General features: G+C 40.4%; 1 protein-coding gene across 13 annotated transcripts in view; it reads left to right on the plus strand.

Annotated features, from left to right (window-relative positions):
• The window catches only part of LOC121024399 (mediator of RNA polymerase II transcription subunit 18), a 134,645-nt gene that overhangs the window by 79,290 nt on the left and 30,000 nt on the right, over positions 1–25,355 (plus strand). For 4 of the 13 annotated variants that reach the window (XM_040466631.1, XM_040466637.1, XM_040466647.1 and 1 more), the window contains exons 4-5: positions 1,026–1,043; positions 25,067–25,090. The exons of 3 other annotated variants lie outside the window; for them this stretch is intronic. In XM_040466631.1, the coding sequence (XP_040322565.1) occupies positions 1,026–1,043; positions 25,067–25,090 (42 nt within the window). Of the gene's footprint in view, positions 1–1,025; positions 1,044–2,526; positions 2,550–9,168; positions 10,087–25,066; positions 25,095–25,355 lie in introns of those variants that run through there. 6 more of the 13 variants (XM_040466653.1, XM_040466674.1, XM_040466682.1 and 3 more) reach the window with 4 other exon arrangements.

Consider the following 25,355-nt stretch of genomic DNA (forward strand, 5'->3'; position numbering starts at 1 on the left):
ACTGAATTGCAAATTGTATATAATATAAACAGATTGAATATAAATTCAAATAATCATATGCAGCTAGTGACCATAGTATTGGACAGTCCATCTGTAGGTATTTGAGAACTGAATAGCATATTTGATAACTGTTAGTTCAGTGACCAATCATTAAAATATACTCCAGAGTAAGCAGTATTCATTTGTAATACCTTTGAAAGTGTCGCCTTTTATTTTGCTTCTCTTAGAACTGATGGAACTATAGTATAGGCATACCTCAGAGATACTGTGGGTTCAGTTCCAGACCACTGCAGTAAAGCAGATTTTGCAATAAAGCAAGCCAAATGAATGTTTGCCAGTGCATGTAAAAGTTATGTTTATACTATATTGCAGTTTACTAAGTGCACAGTAGCATTATGTTTTAAAAAATCCATGTACCCACCTTATTTTAAAAATACTTAAAATACAGATACAAGTAAAACCTTGCATTGTAACAGAGCAACTTGTTCTCTGAGTGTTCCACGAGATGAACAAACATTTCTAATAAATTTTAACTTGATAAACAAGCAATGTCTTGCAATACGAGTAGTACGTGGTGCCAAATGTCCCATGATCACCATTTAGCCAATGGTTCTTCTCTCTTTCTCCCTCTCTGTGTGTCTCTCTCTTCCTCGCTGTGGGATTGTGGGTGATCGTCTCCCATGCTCGGATGCTCTGTCTCAGGCCGCAGTGTTTGGCAGAAATCAGTGATTTTTCAGAACGTTGGAAGGTGCCCACACTGCCACTAGTATACTTTTTTGTCACTTCAAAGCACCTATAGACAGACCTTTGCTTTTCCATACAAGAGTAAGCTTAGGAATGTTTTGCTTCATTCCAGGTCAGGCTGCCTGCAGATATAGACCCTTTCCTCTGCTGCCTTATTGCCAGTTACATTAAATACAGTAGATGACAAGTTTATTAATACTGTACTGTAATCAACATCCGTTAGTGATAATGAAAGTGGTCCTACACCATAATCCTCCTCTCTCTTCTCTCTCTCACACCAGCCATGAAGGCTTTCAAAGGTAAGTGTAGGTTAACTTGTTTATTTTTCTGTATATTTTGTATTTTCTTTATTATTTTCCATTATGTTACAATATTGTGATCATTTTTATATGAATATTTTTGGGTTATGGAACAAATCATCCGAGTTTCCATTATTTCTTATGGAGAAATTCACTTTGATATACAGGTGCTTTGGATTATAAGCATGTTGCCAGAATGAACTATGCTCACAAACTAAGGTTTTACTGTACTTTATTTCTGGAGCACCTGGGTGGCTCAGTCAGAAGAGCATGTGATTCTTGATCTCAGGGTCATGAGGCCAAGCTCCACGCTGAATGTAGAGCTTACTTAAGAAAAATACTTGATTCCAAAAAAAATACTAACCATCATCTGAGCTTTCAGTGAGTTGTAATCTTTTTGCTGATAAGAGGGTCTGGCCTTGATGTTGATGGCTGCTGACTGATCAGGGTGGTGGGTGCTGAAGGCTGGGGCAAGTTCTTAATATAAGACAATGATGTTTGCCACATCGGTTGACTTTTCCTTTCAGCATCATAACATGTGATGCTGTTTGATAACATATTTTACCCACAGCAGAACTCCTTTCAAAATTAGAGTCAATCTGGGGCTCCTGAGTGGCCCAGTCAGTTTAAGTGTCCAACTTCGGCTCAGGTCATGATCTCACAGTTCATGAATTTGAGCCCTTCATTGGGCTCTCTTCTGTTAGGGCAGAGCCTGCTTTGGATCCTCTGTCTCCCTCTCTCTCTGTCTGTCTGCCTGTCCGTCTCTCTCTCTCAAAAATAAATAAGCCTTAAAAAATAATTCAAGTCGGGGCACCTGGGTGGTTCAGTCAGTTGAGTGTCCGACCTCGGCTCAGGTCATGATCTCACAGCTTGTGGGTTTGAGCCCCACATTGGGCTCTGTGCTGACAGCTCAGAGCCTGGAGCCTTCTTCGGATTCTGTGTCCCTCTCTCGCTCTGCCCCTCACCCGCTCATGCTCTGTCTCTCTCTGTCTCTCTTAAGAATAAATAAAACAATGGGGCGCCTGGGTGGCGCAGTCGGTTAAGCGTCCGACTTCAGCCAGGTCACGATCTCGCGGTCCGTGAGTTCGAGCCCCGCGTCGGGCTCTGGGCTGATGGCTCAGAGCCTGGAGCCTGTTTCCGATTCTGTGTCTCCCTCTCTCTCTGCCCCTCCCCCGTTCATGCTCTGTCTCTCTCTGTCCCAAAAATAAAAAAAAGAATAAATAAAACATTAAAATATAATAATAATAATTCAAGTCAATCCTCTCAAACCTTGCTGCTTTATCAACTAAGTTTATTTGATATTTTAAATGCCTTGTTGTCATTTCAACATTCTTCGCAGCATCTTCACCAGGAGGAGATTCCATCTCAAGAAACCACTCTCCTTGTTCATCTATAAGAAGCAGCTCCTCATCTGTTCGAGTGTATCATAGGATCACAGCCATTCACTCCCATCTTCAGGCTCCACTTCTCGTTCTAGTTCTCTTGCTGTCTCCACCCCATCTGCAGGTACTTCTTCCATTGAAGTCTTGAACACCCCCCCACACACACAGTCATCCATGTGGGAATCAACTTCTTCCAAACACCCATAAATTTTGACCTCTCCTCGTGAATCACAAGTGTTCTTAATGGCATGCAGTTTGGTGGATCCTTTACTTTCCTGAAGATTTTCAATTTACTTTGCCCAGATCCATCAGAGGAATTGCAATCTATGACAGTTACAGCTGTGCAAAATTAATTCCTTAAATAATAAGACTTGAAGGTCAAAATCACCCCTTGAGGGGTGCCTGGATGGCTCAGTCAATTAAGTGTCTGACTCTTGATTTCAATCTCACAGTTCATGAGTTTGAGCCCTGCATCAGGCTCTGTATCACCAGTGCAGATTCTCAAGAGACTCTTGGGATTCTCTCTCTCTCTGCCCCTCCCCTGCTCTCTCTTGCTCTCTCTCGAAATAATAAATAAACTTACAAAAAATTACTCCTTGATCCATGGAACGGCTATTGTGTTAGCAGGCGTGAAAACAAAATTAATCTCACTGTACATCTCCATCTGAGCTCTTGGGTGACCAGGTGCATTGTCACTGAGCAGTAGGAATCTTTCTTTCTGGGCAGTAGGTCTCAAGAGTGGCTTAAAAAATTTAGTAAACCATGTTATAAACCGATGTGCTATCATCTGTTCCATTTGTAGAGTACAGGCAGAGTAGATTTAGCATAGTCCTTAAAGGCCCTAGGATTTTTGGTATGGTCAGTGAGCATTGGCTTCTACTTAAAGTCACCATCTCTATTAGCCCTTGACAAGAGAGTCAGCCTGTCCTTTGAAGTTTTGAAGCCAGCATTGATTTTTTCCTCTCTAACTATGAAATTCCTAGATGGAGTCTTCTATTTTAAAGCTGTTTTCATCTACATTGAAAACCTGTTGTTTAGTTGTAGGTACCTTCATAAATTATCTTGGCTAGATCTTCTGGAGAACTTGTTGCAGCCTCCACATTGCCATGTGCTGTTTCACCTTGCATTTTTATGGAGACAGCGTCTTTCCTTAAACCTCACGAACTGAACTCTCTTAGCTTCAGACTTTTCTTCTGCAGTTTCCTCCCCTCTCTCAGCCTTCACACAATTGAAGAGAGTTAGGGCCTTGCTCTGGATTAGGTTTGGCTTAAGGGAGTGTTGGGGCTAGTTTGATCTTCTCTCTCGACTACTCAAACTTTCTCCATATCGGCAATAAGGCTATTTCACTTTCTTATCATTCATGTGTTCACTGGAGTAGCACTTTTAATTTCTTTCAAGAACCTTTCCTTTGCATTCACAGCTTGGCTAACTGGACCAAGAGGCCTATCTTCTGGCCATCTTGGCTTTCCACATGCCTTCATCACTAAACTTAATAATTTCTAGCTTTTGATTTAAAGCTGTGACTGTTCCTTTCACTTGAACACTTAGAGGCCATTATAGAGTTATTAATGGACCTCATCTCCATATTGTTCTGTGTCAGGGACTAGCTAAGCTTGAGGAGAGGGAGAGAGATAGAGGAATAGCTAGTCAGTGGAGCAGTCAGAACACACACATCTATCGATTAAGTTCACAGTCTCATGTGGGCCTGGTTCATGGTTCCCCAAAACATTTACAATAGTAAAATCAAAGATCGCCGATCACAGATCACTATAACAAATATTATAATAGTGAAAAGTTTGAAATATTGCAAGAATTACTGAAATGTGACAAAGAGACACAAAGTGAGCAAATGCTATTGGAAAACTAGTGACAGTAGACTTGCTTGACACAGGGTTGTCTCAGACCTTCAATTTGTTAAAAATGCAGTATCTGTGAAGCACAATAATATGAAGTATGTCTAAGTGAGGAAGATGACAGAGAAAGTTAATTGAGGAATTTCTTTACTTCAAGTCTTTATATGTTATCTTCCCAATGAGGCCCTTCTCACACAATTTGTAATTTAGCACTCTCTCTCTCAGCCCACCCTGTTCCCTTTCCTGAATAATTTTTCTCTACGGTACTTATCAACATCTAACGTACTAGAAAGAAGGCATGAGGTTTTTCCGCACTGTATTCACTACCATGTCCCCAACACCTGGGACAATACCTGATACTTTAGAGGTGCTCAGGAAATAATTGTGGTATGAATATATAAGGCTTGTGGTTTCCCAATAATAATAATCCAATTCATTAAGTGGGTATTTTGCAATATATGGCAAGCACTGAGCTAGATTCATTATATAAAGTATACTATGGCCACTGCTCTTTTCCATAATAAAACACTTTTTGGAGGCATTATTTGAAAGAGAACATTGAATTGGTTAAGTCATTGGTTTGATTCTGCTATAGAATTTCAGAACCAAAAGGGAGCTTGGCAATAATTTGATTCAGCCATCTGATGTCACATAGTTGCCTGAAGTTCCATCAGTGTCATTGATAACCTCTTCTCACCTCCCTCTTTCCCTTGTCCTCACAACCTGTGAATCTTTTGGCTCGGCTGTTTTTCCCATGCTTTCTCATCTCCATTCAGCTAACTCTCATTTCCAGCTGGGCCTACCTTTCCCACTGCCTCTACTGCATTCTAAGTGACTCTGTAAATCCTTAACCCAGCCCTGGAAAAACCCTTCCATCTTTCTTACCTGAAACTTTCCTGTTTAATATCATTTCTTACAACTCTCTCCTCAGTTCTAGAAGCATGTCCTGATCCTGTGGGCATCCTTAAGAACTTATTGTCTTCAAAATGGGCAAAAGACATGAACAGACACTTTTCCAAAAAGACATCCAGATGGCTAACAGACACATGAAAAAATGCTCATCACTCATCATCAGGGAAGAACAAATTAAAACCACAATGAGATACAACCTCACACCAGTCAGAATGGCTAAAATGAACAACTCAGGCAAAAACAGATGTTGGCAAGGATGTGGAAAAAGAGGATCTCTTTTGCACTGCTGGTGGGAATGCAAGCTGGTGTAGCCACTCTGGAAGACAGTATGGAGGTTCCTCAAAAAGTTAAAAATAGAACTACCCTATGACCCAGGAATTGTACTACTAGGCATTTATCCGGGCGATAGAGGTGTGCTGTTTCAAAGGGACACATGCACCCCCGTGTTTCTAGATGCACTATCAACAATAGCCAAAGTATGGAAAGAGCCCAAATGTTCATTGACAGATGAATGGATAAAGAAGATGTGGTGTGTGTGTGTGTGTGTGTGTGTGTGTGTGTGCATGTGCGCACGTGTGTGTACACACACACACACACACACACACACATACATACATGCATACATACAATGGAGTATTACTTGGCCATCAAAAAGAATGAAATCTTGCCATTTGCAGCTACGTGGATGGAACTTAGGGGGTATTATGCTAAGTGAAATTAGCCAGTCAGAGAAAGACAAATATCATATGACTTCACTCATATGTGGAATTTAAGATACAAAACAGGTGAACATAAGGGAAGGGAAGCAAAAATAATACGAAACAAGGAGGAGGACAAAACATAAGAGACTCTTAAATAGAACAAACTGAGGGTTGCTGGAGGGGGTGTGGTTGGGGGGATGGGCTAAATGGGGAAGGGGTATTAAGGAAGACACTTGTTGGGATGAGCACTGGGTGTTGTACATAGGGTATGAATCACTGAAATCTACTACTGAAATCATTATTGCACTATATGCTAACTAACTTGGGTGTAAATTAAAAAATAAAATTTAAAAAAAGAACTTATGGTCTTCAAAACACAAACTGGAAGAAAAAGCAAAAAGGCAGAATGTGTGTAACACCGGTTTTTTAGCCTGAGGTCTTTCATTCCATGGAGCTGAAAGCAGTCCGGCAGTGTAACTTCAGTTTCTTCCTCCCATTAACATAGGCCAGCATATTGCAGGCTTGTAAACATACATTACTTCATGCCTGCCATACATATAGCCTCAGTGACAGAAAAGCATTATCAGAACATCCCCAGTTTTTCCTAAAGAACAGTGGTGTTTAAATTTAAACGTGGGGGGGGGGTGGTCATTTATATAAAGAATCTAGGTGGGGCTAGAGGGTGCCAGATATTTTAAGCAACTTCAACCATCATGCTCTTTAAAAATTCTCTTAATCCTCACAACTCTGTGAGTAATTCTCTCCATTTTGCAGGTGTGGAAACTGAGGCTCATGTAAGTTAAAAGTAACTTGTTCAGAGTTGCCTAATCAGTAAACGGGAAAGCTGAAATTTTATGTAGGGCCTCTGTTCCAGGCCTCCAGGGCCTCTGCTCTCTTCCATTGGCAAACCATGTTGCCTTCTGGAAGTTGGGGTAGCAGGGAACAAGAATTACAGTATTTGATGTAGCATAGGAAGCAGGTATGTTTGCTTTTGCATCTAACAAACCAGCCACAGAAAGAAACCAATGCCAAGGCACCTGAATGGTTCATTCAGTTGAGTGTCTGACTCTTGATTTCGGCTCAGGTCATGATCTCACGGTTCATAAGCTCCAGCTGCACGTCAGGCTCTGCTCTATGAGCATGGAAAGCCTGCTTGGGATTCTTTCTCTCTCCCTCCCTCTCTCTGCCTTTCCCACCCCCCCACTTGTGCACTCTCTTCTCTCTCTTTCTCAGAGTACATAAATAAACTTTAAATTTGCCAGGTGGTAAACAGCAGCTATACCAGGATCCATAAATCTATCTGTTGTACTCTGGTATGGTCCTATCAACATAAACTAAATTCTCCAGTACTGTTTCTGGGCTGTGAGTGTGTGTGATGTGCCTGGTTTAAACTTATTCACAGTAATCGTTTTGTCTGGGTTGTTCCATCTGCTTGCTGTTTTTGTATACCAAACCTGATTGTGTTCAGACTTCCTCCTTGGCCTGCTTCTTCCAATATGCTCCCTGGATTCATGATATAGAAATGTCATCCTCTTCCGTTTCTGACTAACCTCTTTGTAATGACTTTTTTTTGCCATGTACCATTGTCTGGCTACTCCTGACTTGGCCTTTCCTTTCTGGACTTGTTTTCTTTTACTATAGCAACTGTGATAATTATTGCTTGCATTTATTGAGAGTTTTCTGTGTGCCAGGCACATTGCAGAGGGCTCTATTTATGTTCGTGTCATTTAATCCTCACAACTGCCTCGTACTGCTAAGTATGGTTATGCTCATTTTACAGAATGGAAAATCGAGACACAGAGAGGTAAAGGAACTTGCCTAGTGTTAACACCTAGTGATAGATCTGGAGTTAAAATTTCAGTTGCCTCCAAAGCACATCCTCTTTTTTATATATAAAATAAAATAATTTTTTTTTAATATGTATTTTTGAGAGAGAAAGACAGAGCATGAGCAGGGGAGGGGCAGAGAGAGAGACACACGCAGAATCCGAAGAAGCAAGAACTGTCACCACGGTACGTGACGTGGGTCTGGGACTCACGGACTGTGAGATCATGACCTGAGCCGAAGTCAGACGCTCAACCGACTGAGCCACCCAGGCACTCCCAAAGCTCATCCTCTTAAACATACGCTGTGTTACATCCATGATGAAGAAGATGATGGTGATGATGATGGTTACTACAATATGTTGAGCACCTACTGGGTGCTGGGCAGCAGGTGCCACCTTTTGCCTCCCATTTTACAGTGTGGAAACTGCTGTTACACATGCTCTGCTTTTAGGCTAATAAGTAAGTGCCAGAGTTTGAAGGTATTGGATATTCTTGCATTAGAGCATTCTTTCAGTATGTTTTTCCTTTTACTCTCTTTCCAATTTTAATGGTCAACGTAATAATGTTTTTCTGACTGCTACCAGTATTAACAATTAAAATGTTGCCTGAGGTTTTCTACACTTTTTTTCTTACCATTGCTTTGGCTTTATCATTTTCTTATTTGTTACCTTTGCTATTTTTTTTTCCGTATCAAAAGCACATAAAGGGGATAAAATAACAGGGGGAAAGGAGAAGGTACTAAGGAAAGGTAAAAGGAAATTCCAGATACTAGAAATTCTTCTGTGAGCTCGGTTTGGAATACTAAGATTTAAACTAAAAGCTTTGGGGGTTTGTTGTTGTTGTTGTTTGTTTTGTTTTTCGCAGCCGTCATTTGTTGAAGGAATATTAGGGCTTTGGCACTTACAAACTTGGTGACATAAGTCACAGTATTTGACCTTACTAACCTTAGTTTCCTAATCTGATAATAGGTTAAATAATATGCTCTTCACAATGCATGGTTAGTTGTGGCAATGATTAAATCCAGTAACCAATGTCAACCTCCATAATGTAGTGCTCAGAAGTGTTAGTTTACCATTTTTACCTTCAGGTGTTAATGAAATAATCCAGAGTATGTGGCTAAACACTGCAGCTTGTGTTAGATATGGCTTTTTGCATTTATCAAATTAAGTGTTAGCATACACAGGTATGTCTGTGGATAAAAATTCATCAATCTTGGGGCGCCTGGGTGGTGCAGTCGGTTAAGCGTCCGACTTCAGCCAGGTCACGATCTCGCGGTCCGTGAGTTCGAGCCCCGCGTCGGGCTCTGGGCTGATGGCTCGGAGCCTGGAGCCTGTTTCCGATTCTGTGTCTCCCTCTCTCTCTGCCCCTCCCCCGTTCATGCTCTGTCTCTCTCTGTCCCAAAAATAAATAAACGTTGAAAAAAAAAAAAAAGAAAAATCAGTATGCAAGCTGCACCTTCAGTTGGGACATGTGGTTAGCTGATATTTTCATGTATTATATGCAACACAACATGTGGGGTCATTACCTATCATTTTGTCATCCCCAAGGTCATTTAGTGGTTATTGAGCTTGAGCAGGAAGAGAAATACTGTCAAACATTTATTTCAAATTTATTATTTTAGTAAGCAAAATTTTCAGAACTATTTATTTTTAGGGAAGGTATATTCAGTCCTAAACTATTACTCCTAATGTTATTAATTCCCCCTGGGTATAGATCTCATCCTGCTTTGGATCTGCCACTTATAGGTAGGAAATACTACAGTTTTAGAGCAAGCCGTGAAATGTGAGAACAGTCGGTACTTTTGAGGCAAGCCTGTCTTGAAGACATATCTTTGAGTCTACCTCCTTTCCCATCAGTGTGTAATGCACAACCCTGACGTTTTGTGCATGATTACATCTTCAAGTTCTACTCTGGAGTAGGCTCCCAATCTTCTATAGCTGTGAATCTGGAGAGTTATAAAAAAGCTCAACGGCAGGAGAAGTAGGTGTGGCCTTTCGGGGCGGGCCACACAGCAGCCCGAATGTAGTTGGCAGTCTCCTCCCCTTCCTGCACTTGAGCTCTTCACAGTGTGCGCTCTGGAATGACAGGCATTCCTGTGTGAAGAGAGCCAGCGTGAAGACATATTTGTAAGAACCACAAGTGCCCAGGCTGGGATACAGGGAACAGAAACTCCAGCAAATTAACTCACCTCATGCTTTTTCCCGACGTTTGGCAGTGACACTGAGAGAGGAGTGCATGTCTCTTCTTTATGTGGATTTGTCTTTTTAAGTTTTCTTTGGTCCGGGACAGTTTGTTGTCGTGAGACACATCAGACAATTTAATCATGGGGCAAGCTGACGTCTCCAGACCGGTAAATCCAGATGCAATTGGTGAGTAATAGAAGGCAAAGAAATTTTGACAGAGGCAAGGCAGATGAAGATGTGAAATTGAATATTTTATAGGGAGTTGACCAGGAGGATTTTGTTGTTTATAACTTTAGGATGTGTACAACTTTGTGAAGAATGAATGAAACGTTGTAAGTTGTTTTTCATTCAGTTCTATTAATTTGCCACTCATAGTTTTGTTTTACTTGAGCCCTTCGGAGTTTTTTTTTTTATATAATAGTGTAGGGAAACTATCTATTAATTTCTTGCCCTTGCAGAAGAGAAGTGCTACAGGAACTCATATTTAGAATTCAATGTTTTACTAGCGTGTTGCAGGACTTGGTATGTATATGGTATGGAGGTAGCACAGCTGATTTCTATAAATGGGACTTTTTTCAAGAATTGACATAATTTTTTAGACTCAGTTATATATACATCCTCCAGAGAAGCCTCAGGCTTTTCCCATTGTGCTGGTGTTTCCATTTCTCGTAAGGCAGTTCTTTGATATAAACATTTCTCAAGTCAGTGCTTTATATTTGAAGTGTTTTTGTCTCAGAGATAGCTAGAGAGCAAGCTGGTAATTACAAGTGTAGCTTAGAGTTTCAAGGCTTGTAAGTGAAGTGGAAGTCCATTGTCACCGAAGACTCATTTTCCCAACCGTGTGGAGTTTTGTATAAGATGAAGATGGAAAGGTGGGAAAAATAGTTTTAAGTGGGCATTTGTTAAAGGGTTGAAAATGTAAGCAAAGTGAGGGAAAGCCTATGAATCATTTCTTGATATTACACTCTTAAAAAAATGATTTATACCTTCTCTTTGATTTAGGAAGTAGCAGAAAACATGTTCAGTCCTAGGCTGCTCTTTTTTCAGAAATGAAAAATGTTGATGACTTTAAAGAAAATATTTAAAGTGTGGGAACACAGGTAACATTCCCAAATATCTCGTGATTTAATATTATTTAGTTTCTAAAAGTGTGTTTCCCCCCTGAGATCTTGCCAGATGAAGTTCCTACAAAGTATTTTTCATGTTTTACTGAAACTGAAGCACATGGATCACAAAGTGAATCACAGAGCAACAGATTTTTAGGACCAAAGTCAGGACTTGATTCACTTCACCTTGATCATGAGCAATTTTTAAAACTTTCTTTTATTTTTAGTGAAATTTTTCATAAATAGAAAAAAGCACAGACAAAAAATACACAAAAATATAAAGGATCCTTTGGGCCACTGCCCAGCTTAAGAAATGAAATTAAAAACAGAGATATCCCGCTCCACCCCTCTCTCTATGCCCATGCCCGCATTCCCTTGTGATGACATTTTGTTTCTTTGGTCCCAAAGGTAACCACTCTCCTGAAATTGATAAATTCACTTTTGGGTCACTAACTTCTCCTGTAGTTCTTCATTAATAAGGATAAGGATCTAAACAATGCTAGGCATTTATCTATGAGATGGAAATGAATGGTATTTGAAAACCAAGAAATAGGCAAAGAGATATAAATTACTGATAGGATATAACTTACTTAGGAAGAATGCCCACCTAACATCTATATACAAAAATATTTCATCTAAGTAGATAAAGTTTGATATTTTTGTTTGATAAAAAGTGAGCCTCAAATTCATCAATTTTTCTGTCTACCAATAGTCCTAAAAGCAGAACTAGAAATCACTCAGGTACCTAAGATTTTTATATTCTCTCTAGATTTTTTTTTTTTTTTTTTAAGAGAGTGAGCACAAGCAGGGCAGAGGGACAGAGGAAGAGAGAGAGAATCTCAAGCAGAGATCATGGGATCATGACCTGAGCTGAAATCAAGAGTCAGGTGTTCAACCAACTAAGCCACTCAGGTGCCCCTGTTCTCTCTAGATTTAATTTTTGGGTTTTATTTTCTATTTCCTAGATAATTCATAGGTGGCTGTAAGTTATTTTAATGGAGACTATAGTATATTCCTTATAATTCAGGATTTATCCTATTTGAGTAAATCAGGGCCAGGTCATGAAGGGTCAACATTGACACCTTTGAGAACTACGCCATTGCTTTATTTTATTTTATTTTATTTTATTTTATTTTATTTTATTTTTTAAGAATTCTTTTTTTTCAGATTTATTTTATTTATTTAAAAATTTTTAAGTTTATTTGTTTATTTTGCAAGAGAGAGAAAGAGCACAAGCAGGGGAGAGGCAGAGAGAAGGAGAGGCAGAATCCCAAGCAAGCTCCGTGCCATCAGCACAGAGCCCAATGTGGGACTCAAACTCCCAAACTGTGAGCTGAGATCAAGAGTCGGATGCTTAACTGACTGCGCCCCTTTTATTTATTTATTTTTTTAATGTTTATTTTTTAGAGAAAGCACGAGGGGCAGGTGCAGAGAGAGAGAGAGAAAGAGACAGACAGAGGATCTAAAGTGGGCTCTGCGCTGACAGCAGAGAGACCGACATGGGGCTGGAACTCATGAACTGCAAGATCATGATCTGAGCCAACATCAGACAATCAACTGACCACCCAGACGCCCCAAGATTTCTTTTATTAAATTTATTTTTTTGCACTTTTTTAAAAAGTTTATTTATTTATTTTGAGAGAGACAGAGACAGTGCAAGTGAGGTAGGGGCAGAGAGAAGAGGAGACAGAGAATCCAAAGCAGGGTCCACACTGCCAGAGATTACAAAACTGCTAGATCATGACCTGAGCCAAAATCAAGAGTCAGACGTTTAACCAACTGAGCCACATAGGCACCCCAAGATTTTTTATTATTGTTTTTTTAATATTTATTTACTTTTGAGAGAGAGAGACAGAGCATGAGCGGGGTGGGGGGTTGGGGGGGGTGTGGGGAGCAGTGAGAAAGAGGGAGACGCAGAATCTGAAGCAGGCTCCATGCTCTGAGCTGTCAGCACAGGGCCCGATGCAGGGCTCAAACTCACAAACTGTGAGATCATGACCTGAGCTGAAGTCAGACGCTTAACCAACTGAGCCACCTAGGTGCCCCTAGATTTATTTTATTTTTAGAGAGAGAGTGCACGCATGAGCAAGAGAGTGGGGCAGAGATACAGAGAGAGAGAGAGAATTTTATTTTTTATTTTTGAAAGAGCAAAAATCTTAGGCAGGCTCCATGCTCAGCATGGAGCCGGAGGCAGGGCTTGATCTCATGACCATGGGATCATGACCTGAGCCAAAATCAAGAGTTGAATGCTCAAGCCACCTGGACACCCCACTATATCTTAGCTTTAAAAGCTTTTACCTTGGGGCGCCTGGGTGGCGCAGTCGGTTGGGCGTCCGACTTCGGCCGGGTCACGATCTCGCGGTGCGCGAGTTCGAGCCCCGCGTCGGGCTCTGGGCTGATGGCTCAGAGCCTGGAGCCTGTTTCCGATTCTGTGTCTCCCTCTCTCTCTGCCCCTCCCCCGTTCATGCTCTGTCTCTCTCTGTCCCAAAAATAAATAAACGTTGAAAAAAAAAAAAAAGCTTTTACCAAACATAACTGTTTCTTCATGAAATTTAAGAGGCATTTCAGTGGATGAGTGTGTGGAAAGTCTTATCAGATTCTTTGGAAGGATAAATGTACAAAGTAAATTAAGATTTAAATCATTTGTTTACAGTTCTAGGCCTATAATATAGTAATTCGTTTTAAGCTTTAAAATTGATGGTATTGGGGCACCTGGCTGGCTCAGTTGGTAGAGTAGGCAACTCTTTATCTTGGGGTCATGAGTTCGAGCCCCATGTTGGGGGTAGAGTTTACTTAAAAAAATTAATAAAACTGATGGTTCTAAGTTTAGCAAGCTAAGTGAAACAAAATTAATTACTGGGTATATTGAATATATTTCTTATTATTTAAGGCACTGTAAATGTTTTAGTGGATGCTGATAGATATAAATCATGTCTATGCCCTGGAGAAGTTTACTTTCTAGCTGAGAATTTAAATATTAAAAGAAAAAATCCAAGATATTTATAAATTTAAGATACTATATATTCTTAGGACATCTGGCTAGCTCAGTCAGTGGGACATGCAACTCTTGATCTTTGGGTTGTTGATTTGAGCCCCATGTTGGGTATAGAGATTACTTAAAAATAAAATCTTTAAATAAAAACAAAACAAAAAAACAGATAAGATGTATTTCTTTCTTAGTTGACCGTAGCTTATGTTGGATGTCCAGAGCTGTTAATTAAGAAGAGTCTGCTTTCAAATAAATAACCTTTGCATGGGGAATCATATGCACGTAGATAAGGTGTTATGCCAGTATCCATCTAGAGTTTTACCATAGGACCTCTCTAACAATTGGTGAGTTAATCAATTATTTAAATCCAGAGTAGGAGTTTATGCTGTAGTGTCCATTCAGGGGAATAAGCAATTATCCTCAGTAGTTCGTATAAAATTTTTTTTCCTCAAGTGAAATATGTCCATAGGAGAAGCCTGTATATTTACTCAGAGAAAATGTTCAAGTAGTAATACTTTGTAGTTCTTGATCAACATAAAAGCTCTTTCTGTCTTCACTAAAATCCTTTACTGTGTATCAGATTAAAGCAGCCAGCTAATTATTAGCACATGTCCTTAAATTAGGCACAAGACCAAATAATTTTATTTTTTTTTCAATATATGAAGTTTATTGTCAAATTGGTTTCCATACAACACCCAATGATCATCCCAAAAGGTGCCCTCCTCAATACCCATCACCCACCCTCCCCTCCCTCCCACACCCATCAACCCTCAGTTTGTTCTCAGTTTTTAAGAGTCTCTTATGCTTTGGCTCTCTTCCACTCTAACCTCTTTTTTTTTTTTTTTCTTCTTTTTCCTTTTTTTTTTCCTTCCCCTCCCCCATGGGTTTCTGTTAAGTTTCTCAGGATCCACATAAGAGTGAAACCATATGGTATCTGTCTTTCTCTGTATGGCTTATTTCACTTAGCATCACACTCTCCAGTTCCATCCACGTTGCTACAAAAGGCCATATTTCATTCTTTCTCATTGCCACGTAGTACTCCATTGTGTATATAAACCACAATTTTTTTTTAATTTTTTTTTTTCAACGTTTATTTATTTTTGGGACAGAGAGAGACAGAGCATGAACGGGGGAGGGGCAGAGAGAGAGGGAGACACAGAATCGGAAACAGGCTCCAGGCTCTGAGCCATCAGCCCAGAGCCCGACGCGGGGCTCGAACTCACGGACCGCGAGATCGTGACCTGGCTGAAGTCGGACGCTTAACCGACTGCGCCACCCAGGCGCCCCTAAACCACAATTTTTTTATCCATTCATCAGTTGATGGACATTTAGGCTCTTTCCATAATTTGGCTATTGTTGAGAGTGCTGCTATAAACATTGGGATTCAAGTGCCCCTATGCATCAGTACTCCTGTATCCCTTGGGTAAGGGACCAAATAATTTTAATAAACTGTACTCTACCATTTAGTCTGGAATTTTCTTTCTCTCTGCCTTTCTATTCTCTTATCTCTAGGTTTGTGTTTTTGTTTTTTCCTTTTTGACCCTTCATATATTTTTCATTCAAAAATTAGCCTCTTTTTTTTTTAACTTTTACATAGGAATATATTGCTTTAAAAGGTACTGTATTATAATATTTTCCTCTTTCCTACATTCGTTTTCCATCACCTTTTGATTCATTTTGCTCTAAAATTCATAGTTACGGGTTCTCAAGCCCATGATGATGGAGTAATTTGGGGCAAGGTGATTTAGAAATATAGGGTAGGGGCGCCTGGGTGGCGCAGTCGGTTAAGCGTCCGACCTCAGCCAGGTCACGATCTCGCCGTCCGTGAGTTCGAGCCCCGCGTCGGGCTCTGGGCTGATGGCTCAGAGCCTGGAGCCTGTTTCCGATTCTGTGTCTCCCTCTCTCTCTGCCCCTCCCCCGTTCATGCTCTGTCTCTCTCTGTCCCAAAAATAAATAAACGTTGGGAAAAAAAAAAATTAAAAAAAAAAAAAAGAAATATAGGGTAAAATCAGTAAGGAGAATGTTGGATGGATAAAATTTAATGTAGGTATATAACAATATTAACATAGGAATAAATAATAGATGGGTTAATTAAGAATAAACTACTTCGTAACCCTTTGAAGAAAAACTTGGCATTATTTGGTCATGAGAGTTATCAGAGACATTTTTTCATACTTACCGAGGTGTAACAATAAATGGTTTCCTCCGGGAAAGAAGGAACAGGCACACTTTCCACATGTAGTCAGGAATGAGGAGGAAGCAGTAGAATAGGAGTCTGACATGGACTCCTTATAATAGGGTTTTCTGTTATCGAATGTGACCTGCCAACCACAAATTATTGACCCTTCTCTCTGCTCCAGTGGATTTTCTCAACAGCCCCTTTTTCTCCCTGCAGGAAAACTTGGGAAAGTTTAAGCCTTTTTTCCATGAGAGAATCTATATTTTCTGGCACCTCACTATAAAACCTTCCTCTCAACTTGGAATTTTTATCAAAAAGTATACACATTTTGATTCAGTCATGGCCGGAAAACTATTTTACCAGAGTTGGAATCCCAGACCTAACTGTACCTGCAGGTGCAGAGAGAGACTTTCTCCCTATCTTCTCCAGTGCTTTGCCCAATTCTATTTCCTGAAGGTCAGAACCTTGCAGTATTTCCAAGGGAAGTTATGGGCCTGCTCTAGACAAAGCCTGCTTTGTTCAGTAGTGGCAGATTTTGCTTTCTGTAATTTTGTTGTAGTTTTCTAAAACAGTTCTTTAAATCCAATAATAATCCTCTTTTAGAAGGCAAAAATGAGTAAGTGCAGTAGTGTAAGTACCATAAATTAATGTTCTCCATTTACAAGGTTTTTGATGCTGTTAAAATGCTTGTATAAACACAAGATCTGTTTCAAACTCAATGAGCATTAAAAAAAAAAAATCCCAGAACTATTAGATTATAAAAATAACTGATCACAATATATGTAAGGCAAGTCATGCAAGTCATGCTTAAACTTAAAAAAGGATAATTGGGGCGCCTGGGTGGCGCAGTCGGTTAAGCGTCCGACTTCAGCCAGGTCACGATCTCGCAGTCTGTGAGTTCGAGCCCCGCGTCAGGCTCTGGGCTGATGGCTCGGAGCCTGGAGCCTGTTTCGGATTCTGTGTCTCCCTCTCTCTCTGCCCCTCCCCCGTTCATGCTCTGTCTCTCTCTGTCCCAAAAATAAATAAAAACGTTGAAAAAAAAAATTAAAAAAAAAAAAAAGGATAATTAACACTTTTTTTTTTTTTTTTTTTTTTTGAGAGATGGTGTAAGTGAATGAAGGGCAGAGAGAGAATCCCACAAGGGGCAGGGAGAAAGAGGGAGGGAGAGAGAAAACTGGGGCTCACTGGAAGCAGGGCTCATGCCCACCTGATGCAGGACTTGAACTCACAAACCGTGAGATCATGGCCTGAGCTAAAGTCAGATGCTTAACTGACTGAGCCACCCAGGCGCCCATAATTGATACTTCTTGATAATGGAGTGTGTATCTTGTTGCATAAAACTATAGATTTTTAAATTTTTGACAAAAAGCTGGTTATTATAAAGGATTTATGGGAAAACTTTATACACTTTAAACATTTTAAAACTTAATAAGGTACAAGAAATAGAGGTGGAACTAAGACCGATAATTTTGTTACTTACTATAAACAAGCCTAATGAAGGGGAGAGGGTAGTGAAGGCTGTATTGAAAACTAAGTTTTCACTGACTCAAGTTGCCTGTGCCTTACTTTACCTTCCAACATGGGTAATTCAGAATTGGTTATAGGGGTGCCTGGGTGGCTCAGTAGGTTGAGCATCAGACTTGATTTTGGCTCAGGTCGTGATTTCACGGCACATGAGTTCGAGCCCCTCATTGGGCTCTGCAGTGATGGTGCAGAGCTTGCTTGGGATTCTCAGTCTCCCTCTCTCTGCCAGCCTCTCTCTCTCTCTCTCTCTCTCTCTCTCTCTCTCTCAAAAATAAATAAACTTTAAAAAATTTGGTTATAAGTCAGGGGCACCTGAGTGGCTCAGTTGGTAGAGCATCTGACTCTTGATTTAGGCTCAGGTCACGATCCCAGGACCTATGTTGGGCTCCTAAACATGGAACCTGCCTGAGATTCTCTCTGTCTCTCTCTCAGAACACCTGGGTGGCTCAGTTGGTTAAGTGTCCAACTCTTGATTTCGGCTCCGGTCATGATCTTACAATTTGTGAGATTGAGCCCGACATCGGGCTCTGTGCTGTCAGCACAGAGCCTGCTTGGGATTCTTCCTCTCCCTCTCTCTCTCTGCCCCTCTTCTGCTTGCTCATTCTCTCTCTAAGTAAGTAAATAAACATCTTTTTTTAATTTAAAAAAAGATTCTCGGGGCGCCTGGGTGGCGCAGTCGGTTAAGCGTCCGACTTCAGCCAGGTCACGATCTCGCGGTCCGTGAGTTCGAGCCCCGCGTCAGGCTCTGGGCTGATGGCTCGGAGCCTGGAGCCTGTTTCCGATTCTGTGTCTCCCTCTCTCTCTGCCCCTCCCCCGTTCATGCTCTGTCTCTCTCTGTCGCAAAAATAAATAAACGTTGAAAAAAAAAATAAAAAAAGATTCTCTCTCTGACCATTTCACCTGCTAGCGTTCTTGCTCTCTCTCTCTCTTAAAAAAAAAAGAATTGGTTATAAATCAGATTCAGATTTCTGATAACGAACATTATCTTTGACCTATGGCTTTTTGTTTAACCCTGTTTTATCCTTATCTTTAGCAAGTAATGTAGGTGTAATGTATAACTACAGCTAATAGTTAATGAATACTTCATCTGAAGATGAAGAGTATTAAGTAATTTTTAATAATAATATACATTTGGGGGTACCTGGGTGGCTCAATCAGTTAAGCGTCCAACTCTTGAGTTCAGCCCAGGTAACGATCTCACACTTCGTGAGTTCGAGCCCTGTGTTGGGCTCCATGCTGACAGCGGGGAGCCTGCTTGGAATCCTCTCTCGCTCTCGCTCTCTCTCTCTCTCTCAAAATAAAAAATAAACTTAAAAAAAATTACATGTTTATTAAAAAATCACCCCAGAAATTCATCTGGAACAACTAAACTGGAACTAAAAAACCTGAATTAATATTGATCAGGAAAAATCTGAGGGTTGAAGAAAGAAAGTAATAGAACTCTGCATAATACATGGTATAAGGAACAAGTCTAGGGGTGTCTGGGTGGCTCAGTCATTTGAGCCCAACTCTCAGTTTCTGCTCAGGTCATGATCTCATGGTTTATGAGACTGACCCCTTCATCGGACTCTGTGCACAGACAGTGCCGACAACATGCAGCCTGCTTGGGATTCTCTCTCTTTCCCTCTCTCTCTGCCCCTCCCCCCTCAAAATAAATAAATAAACATTTAAAAAAAGGAAGAAGAAGCCTATGAAGTATGACGTGCTACGTCTTGAGTGAGGGAGCAGGTAGTTTAAATACCAGGGCATAGTGTCAGGGTACTCCTGAAACCAGAAATTCCAAACTAATTTGATTGGTTATCTTCCTCTCCCAACCTCCACTACCTCCAAAAAACACCAAGGTCTCCAACTCTGACATACTTTCCTAGTGGGCTACATGACTCAAAGAAAAAGGTGTTTTCTTTAGGACACACAATCATAAAACTATAGCCAGCATCCTATACCCAGTGTTCTGGCAAACAAAGGGAAACTACCTTGTTTGGGCTCTCATGGAAAACAGAATGGAGCCATAAGGCCATTTTTAATTCCATAACTAGTTTAAACAGAAACAATGGAGTACACAAATGTGACTCCAAGTCTGTATTTCTTAATTTATTTATTTTGAGGGAGAGAGAGAGAGAAAAAGTGCAAGTGGGGGAGGGGCAGAGACAGGAAAGAGTGAGAATCCCAAGCAGGCTCCACACAGTCGGATGCTTAGCTGACTAAACCACCCAGGCTTTTTTTTAATCATTAAATTTTCTTCATTAAAAAATTCTAAAGAGATGATTTCTAGATTCTTGAATGTACTTTTTTTGTATGATTTTTTCATCTGTCAGTTTCTCTTTCTATTGCGGTTTTATAAGCAATGCAATTGAATTTTCTTCCTGTCATAGTAAGAAACCTGAATCACTGAATCCAAGAATGCTGCAGAGAGTAGTGGCTTCATTAGATCTGTCAGCTGCAGACATCATGAATTTATGCGTACATTCTACACCTGAAAAATTTACATCTGATGAATTTAGGTCATCATTAAATTTGGTCTGTAACTCATTTTGCACAAGGTTTTTTACTCATGGCAAACAGGGGTGGGTGGTATGCTTAAAAGAATATGGGAGTAGGGGCGCCTGGGTGGCTCAGTCGGTTGAGCGTCTGGCTTCGGCTCAGGTCATGATCTCACGGTTTGTGAGTTCGAGCCCTGCGTCGGGCTCTGTGCTGACAGCTCAGAGCCTGGAGCCTGTTTCAGATTCTGTGTCTTCCTGTCTCTCTCTGCTCCTCCCCTGCTCATGCTCTGTCTCTCTCTCTCTCTCTCTCTCTCTCTCTCTCTCAAAAATAAATAAACATTAAAAAAAATTGTTTTTAAAAAGAATACGGGAGTAGAAAGTATTGTTTGGGTAATCCAAATCCACTCACTTTAACATGTATTACTGCTCCAAATATCGAGGAAATATATCCTTGAGTAGTTTCAGACTGATTTTCATGTGGGAAATAATGCATTTTTATAGGAACATAGGTTTAGGGAGAATTGTTTTCTTTTGTGTACTTATGTATATGCTGGACTTGATTTTGACTCTAGCCATGATCTCACAGTTTGTGGGATGGAGCCTCACATCTGGCTCCACACTATCAGTGCGGAGCCTACTTGGGATCCTCTGTCTCCCTTTTTCTCTGCCCCTCTGCTCGCTCATGCTCTCTCTCAAAATAAATTTAAAAACATTTAAAAAGTGCATTAAATATAAATGGACTAAACACTCTAAAGGACAACAATTGTCAAACTAGATAGAAAAACAAAATCAAGGCAAAAGTTTCATTAGATTGACACAGGGAATTTCATAATGATAAAAGGGTATTTTAATAGAAAGATATAACTCTAAATTTCTATATATCCAATAACATGGCTTTAAAGTATAGGGGCTCAGGGTGCCTGGGTGGCTCAGTTGGTTACATTACTTTGGCTCAGGTCACAATCTTGCGGTTTGTGGGTTCGAGCCCTGCATCAGGGCTCTTTGCTGACAGCTTGGGGCCTGGAGCATGCTTCAGATTGTGTCTCCCTCTCTCTGCCCATCCCCCACTTGCGCTCTGTCTCTCTGTGTCAAAAATAAACGTTAAAAAAATTAAAATAAATAAAGTATAGGGGCTCCTGGGTGGCTCAGTCATTTGAGTATCCGACTTCAGTTCAGGTCATGATCTCACAGTTTTGTGAGTTCAAGCCCTGCATCGGGCTCTCTGCCCCTCCCCCGCTCTTGCTTTCAAAATAAATAAACATTTAAGAATATAAATAAATAAAAATTTTATAAAACAAGGGCACCTGGCTGGCTCAGTCAGAGGAACATGTGACTCTTAATCTCGGGGTTGTTACTTCTAGCCCCACATTGGGTATAGAGATTACTTAAAAATAAAATCATATTTTTAATTTATTTTTTTTAATTGTTTTTAAATGTTTATCTTAAAGAGACAGTGTGTGAACAGGAGAGGGGAAGAGAGAGCGAGGGAGGCAGAATCCAAAGCAGGCTCAACGCTCCAAGCTGTCAACACAGAGCCTGACAGGGCTCGAACTCACGAACCGTAAGATAATGACCCGAGCCAAAGTTGGATGCTTAACTGACTGAGCCATCCAGGCGCCTCAGAAGTAAAATATTAACATATATGTATATGAAAAAAAATTTAATAGAACTAGAAAGTGAAAGAGACAAATCCATTTTCCTAAGTAGACATGTTAACATTCCTCTCTCAGTAATTTTTGGAACAAGCTGACAAATCAGAAAGGATATTAATGATTTAGATAACGTGATTAAACAACTTGACTTAATGGCATACATAAAACACTACGCTCAACTGCATAAGCTACCGTGTTTCCAAAGTGCACATGGAACACAATATAAATCTGGAAAAAAAAAAACTGCAAACTTTTTCATTGTTTATTTTTAATTTAAACTATATCTGAAACTAAGACGCAAAGGAAAGACCCTTACAGTTCTTCTTTAGGAATACTTATGCTTAAGTAGGAAACACTGAATGATGTTAGGATTTTCTACTTTGTTTTTCTTCAACAAAGAATAGGTTACATACAGAGCAGGTCTGCCTGTCTCTTTGAACATGCATACCATTTCCAGATAATAATCTGGGATTGGGTTTAACAAACCTGGCTGATCATAGGAATCACCTGTGAAGATTTTTTAAAAATAGATTTCTGGGTTCCACCACCTGGAGATTCTGTATTTTGAAAAGGTAACTGGGCTGATACCAAGTATTGAATGGATTTAAAAGTTACTGTAATGATGCTGTACTTGTCATATGGAGGGGAGGAGTGTGGAGAATATAAGAATATATGAAAATGTTATAAGAATGAATGAATTTGGGATAATAATTAGGTCAGGGCTGGGTGGTTCAGTGGCTGAAACCCCCAACGGCATAAGGCAAGAGGCATATATGCTTCTAAAAGCTTTATAAACATGAAAAGCAAGCACATTTGTATAAAATATCAAAGAAAAAGAGCTGTTCTCTCTCATTTTGTAATTTATTTTTTTCTTTGAAAAAAGAAAATTTAGGGGCGCCTGGGTGGCGCAGTCGGTTAAGCGTCCGACTTCAGCCAGATCACGATCTTGCGGTCCGTGAGTTCGAGCCCCGCGTCGGGCTCTGGGCTGATGGCTCAGAGCCTGGAGCCTGTTTCCGATTCTGTGTCTCCCTCTCTCTCTGCCCCTCCCCCGTTCATGCTCTGTCTCTCTCTGTCCCAAAAATAAATAAACGTTGAAAAAAAAAAAAAAAAAAGAAAAAAAAAGAAAAAAGAAAATGTAATGTTTATTTATTTTGAGAGCTAGTACAAGCAGGGGAGGGGCAGAGAGAGAGGGAGAGAGAATCCCAAGCAGGCCCAGTGCAGGGCTCAAACTCATGAACCATGAGATCATGACCTGAGCTGAAATCAAGAGTCAGACACTTAACCAACTGAGCCAACCAGGTGCCCCTTTCTCTGCTGTTCATATTCAGTGACCATATTCGGCAACTTTCTTTACACAAAGAAAGAGGAGGGCTATTCTTAGCAGTAGATGTGATGGCAGACATATTTGTTTTTATTATAGCTATTGGTATTTTCCACACACACTGTACTTTTGAATATAAACTGAACTTGTCTTGAGTTCATATGGCCAGCAGAGACGAATATGTTTGAAGATATCCTGATTTTACTGTTTTGAATATATAAGAGAAAGGGGACACATAAATCCATTGTATATAAGGAAGAATTCAAAGGGATGAACTAAGTTCTACCTCTGAAAGTGGTTAGACACCTGGCAAGACAGACAGTAAGCCAGATTGGCTGTTTCATTCAAGGACTTGTCTGTGAATCCACTCTCACCTAAAATTCCTGAAGATTTCTGGCTGCTTTTCCTTGTAAAAAATAGCACCTAGCACTCATGTCTTCTTTCATATTGTTTTGTTTTTTGAGTTTTTATATTATCTTCCTTAGTGCTTTTAATCAAACAAGCATTTTCCTGTGTGTCATTTGGAGCTGAGTGAAGTTCATTCAGTAGGTGGGTCAGCAGGACATTTCAAGTTTCAGTCTCTCCTTGCCTCTAGCAAGTAAGGAGACTATGGACAGCTTATGGTACTTAGCTCCATTTCTGAAAGTGTTATCATTAACATATGTTAAATATTATATTGTATGGTATATCTGAAATGTCTTGAGGTCTCATTGACATCTCATGATTGGGAGAATACGGTCTTAAAGCATTGGCTCTTCAAAGCAACACCACGTGGGGTGCCTGGGTGTCTCAGTCAGTTAAGCGTCCGGCTTTGGCTCGAGTCACAATCTCGCAGTTCGTGGGTTTGAATCCCACGTTGGGCTCTGTGCTGATAGTTCAGAGCCTGGAGCCTGCTTCGGATTCTGTATCTACCTCTTTCTCTGCACCTTCCCCACTCATGTTCTGTCTCTCGCCCTCTCACTCTCTCAAAAAAAAAAAAAAAAACATTAAAGAAGCAACACTAGAGGCGCCTGGGTGGCTCAGTTGGTTAAGCGTCCCACTTTGGCTCAGGTCATGATGTCACCATTCGTGGGTTCGAGTCCCGCATCGGGCTCTGTGCTGACAGCTCAGAGCCTGCTTCAGATTCTGTGTCTCCCTCTCTCTCTCTGCCCCTCCCCCGCTCACACTCTCAGAAATAAATAAGCACTTTTATAAAATAAAAAATAAGCAAGCAAGCAACACATGTATTTGCCCATGTGCCTCCTCTGGGGCTCCATCCCAGGCACCACTGGGGGAATTTCTGTCACAGGAGATGTTCTGATGTCCGTGGCAAGTAAACTTATAAAAATATGGTCCAGCGTTAGAACAATGAGATTCTCTTGCATATCATGGAAGTAATTAAAGTAGTAGAGACTCAGGATGTGTTCGAGTAAATCCTGTACCTGAAGAAAAGAGGCTCTGTCCTCTCCTCTCAATCTGTTGCACTTCAGTAACCAGGACCCTGTTTTGCCTGTCATCAATACACAGCCAAATAATGCATCTAGCAGTCACTGTTGCACTCTAAACATGACAGTTGTGTAAAGTCTGACTTTCATCAGCAGGCTTCCCTAAGACTCCCGTTTATCAACCAAAAAAGATTGAATTTTGCAAGTGTTTCTTAACAAAAAATTAGTGCTTGTTGATTATGTGTTTTCTTTTATGAAAAAATATCTACAGTATTAAAGGAAATAATTTTTGAAGTGCATATGTTATGCCCGTTTATCCTCCCCAAGAAGAGCGTTATTTGCTTCAGATGTGAAATTGTGTACAATAAACATGTTAACTTATTACATGTGATAATATACTGTGTGGTCCTTGATGTATTTCTGTAAAGTAAAGGTTCCACTTTAATTTCAGGATGGTTATTCCACATGACTCTTTTTTTCTTCTCCTCTAGACTTCTCCAGAGAACCCTGGGACAGTAGGTGGAGTGCAAAGCTGTATTGTGTTGCCTTCCTGCTTTTTTTGTTGCTTTCCTGCTTTTATTTTTTTCTATTATTATTATTATTCTTGGCCCAGTCTTGGCTGCTCCTTTTTCTGCCACTAAAGCTAACTAACTAAAACCCTGCATGTGTGGTCATTATGAGAAACTCATGGCCATTCGTTTCAGTCCTGCACATACACCATGTCAGTTATGTTTCTTGTCATATCCTTAAGATCAGGATTGTCCCGGGGCGCCTGGGTGG

This window comes from Herpailurus yagouaroundi, unplaced genomic scaffold (assembly GCF_014898765.1).
Source record: "Herpailurus yagouaroundi ecotype Mexico unplaced genomic scaffold, PumYag 77, whole genome shotgun sequence".
NCBI lineage: Eukaryota > Metazoa > Chordata > Mammalia > Carnivora > Felidae > Herpailurus > Herpailurus yagouaroundi.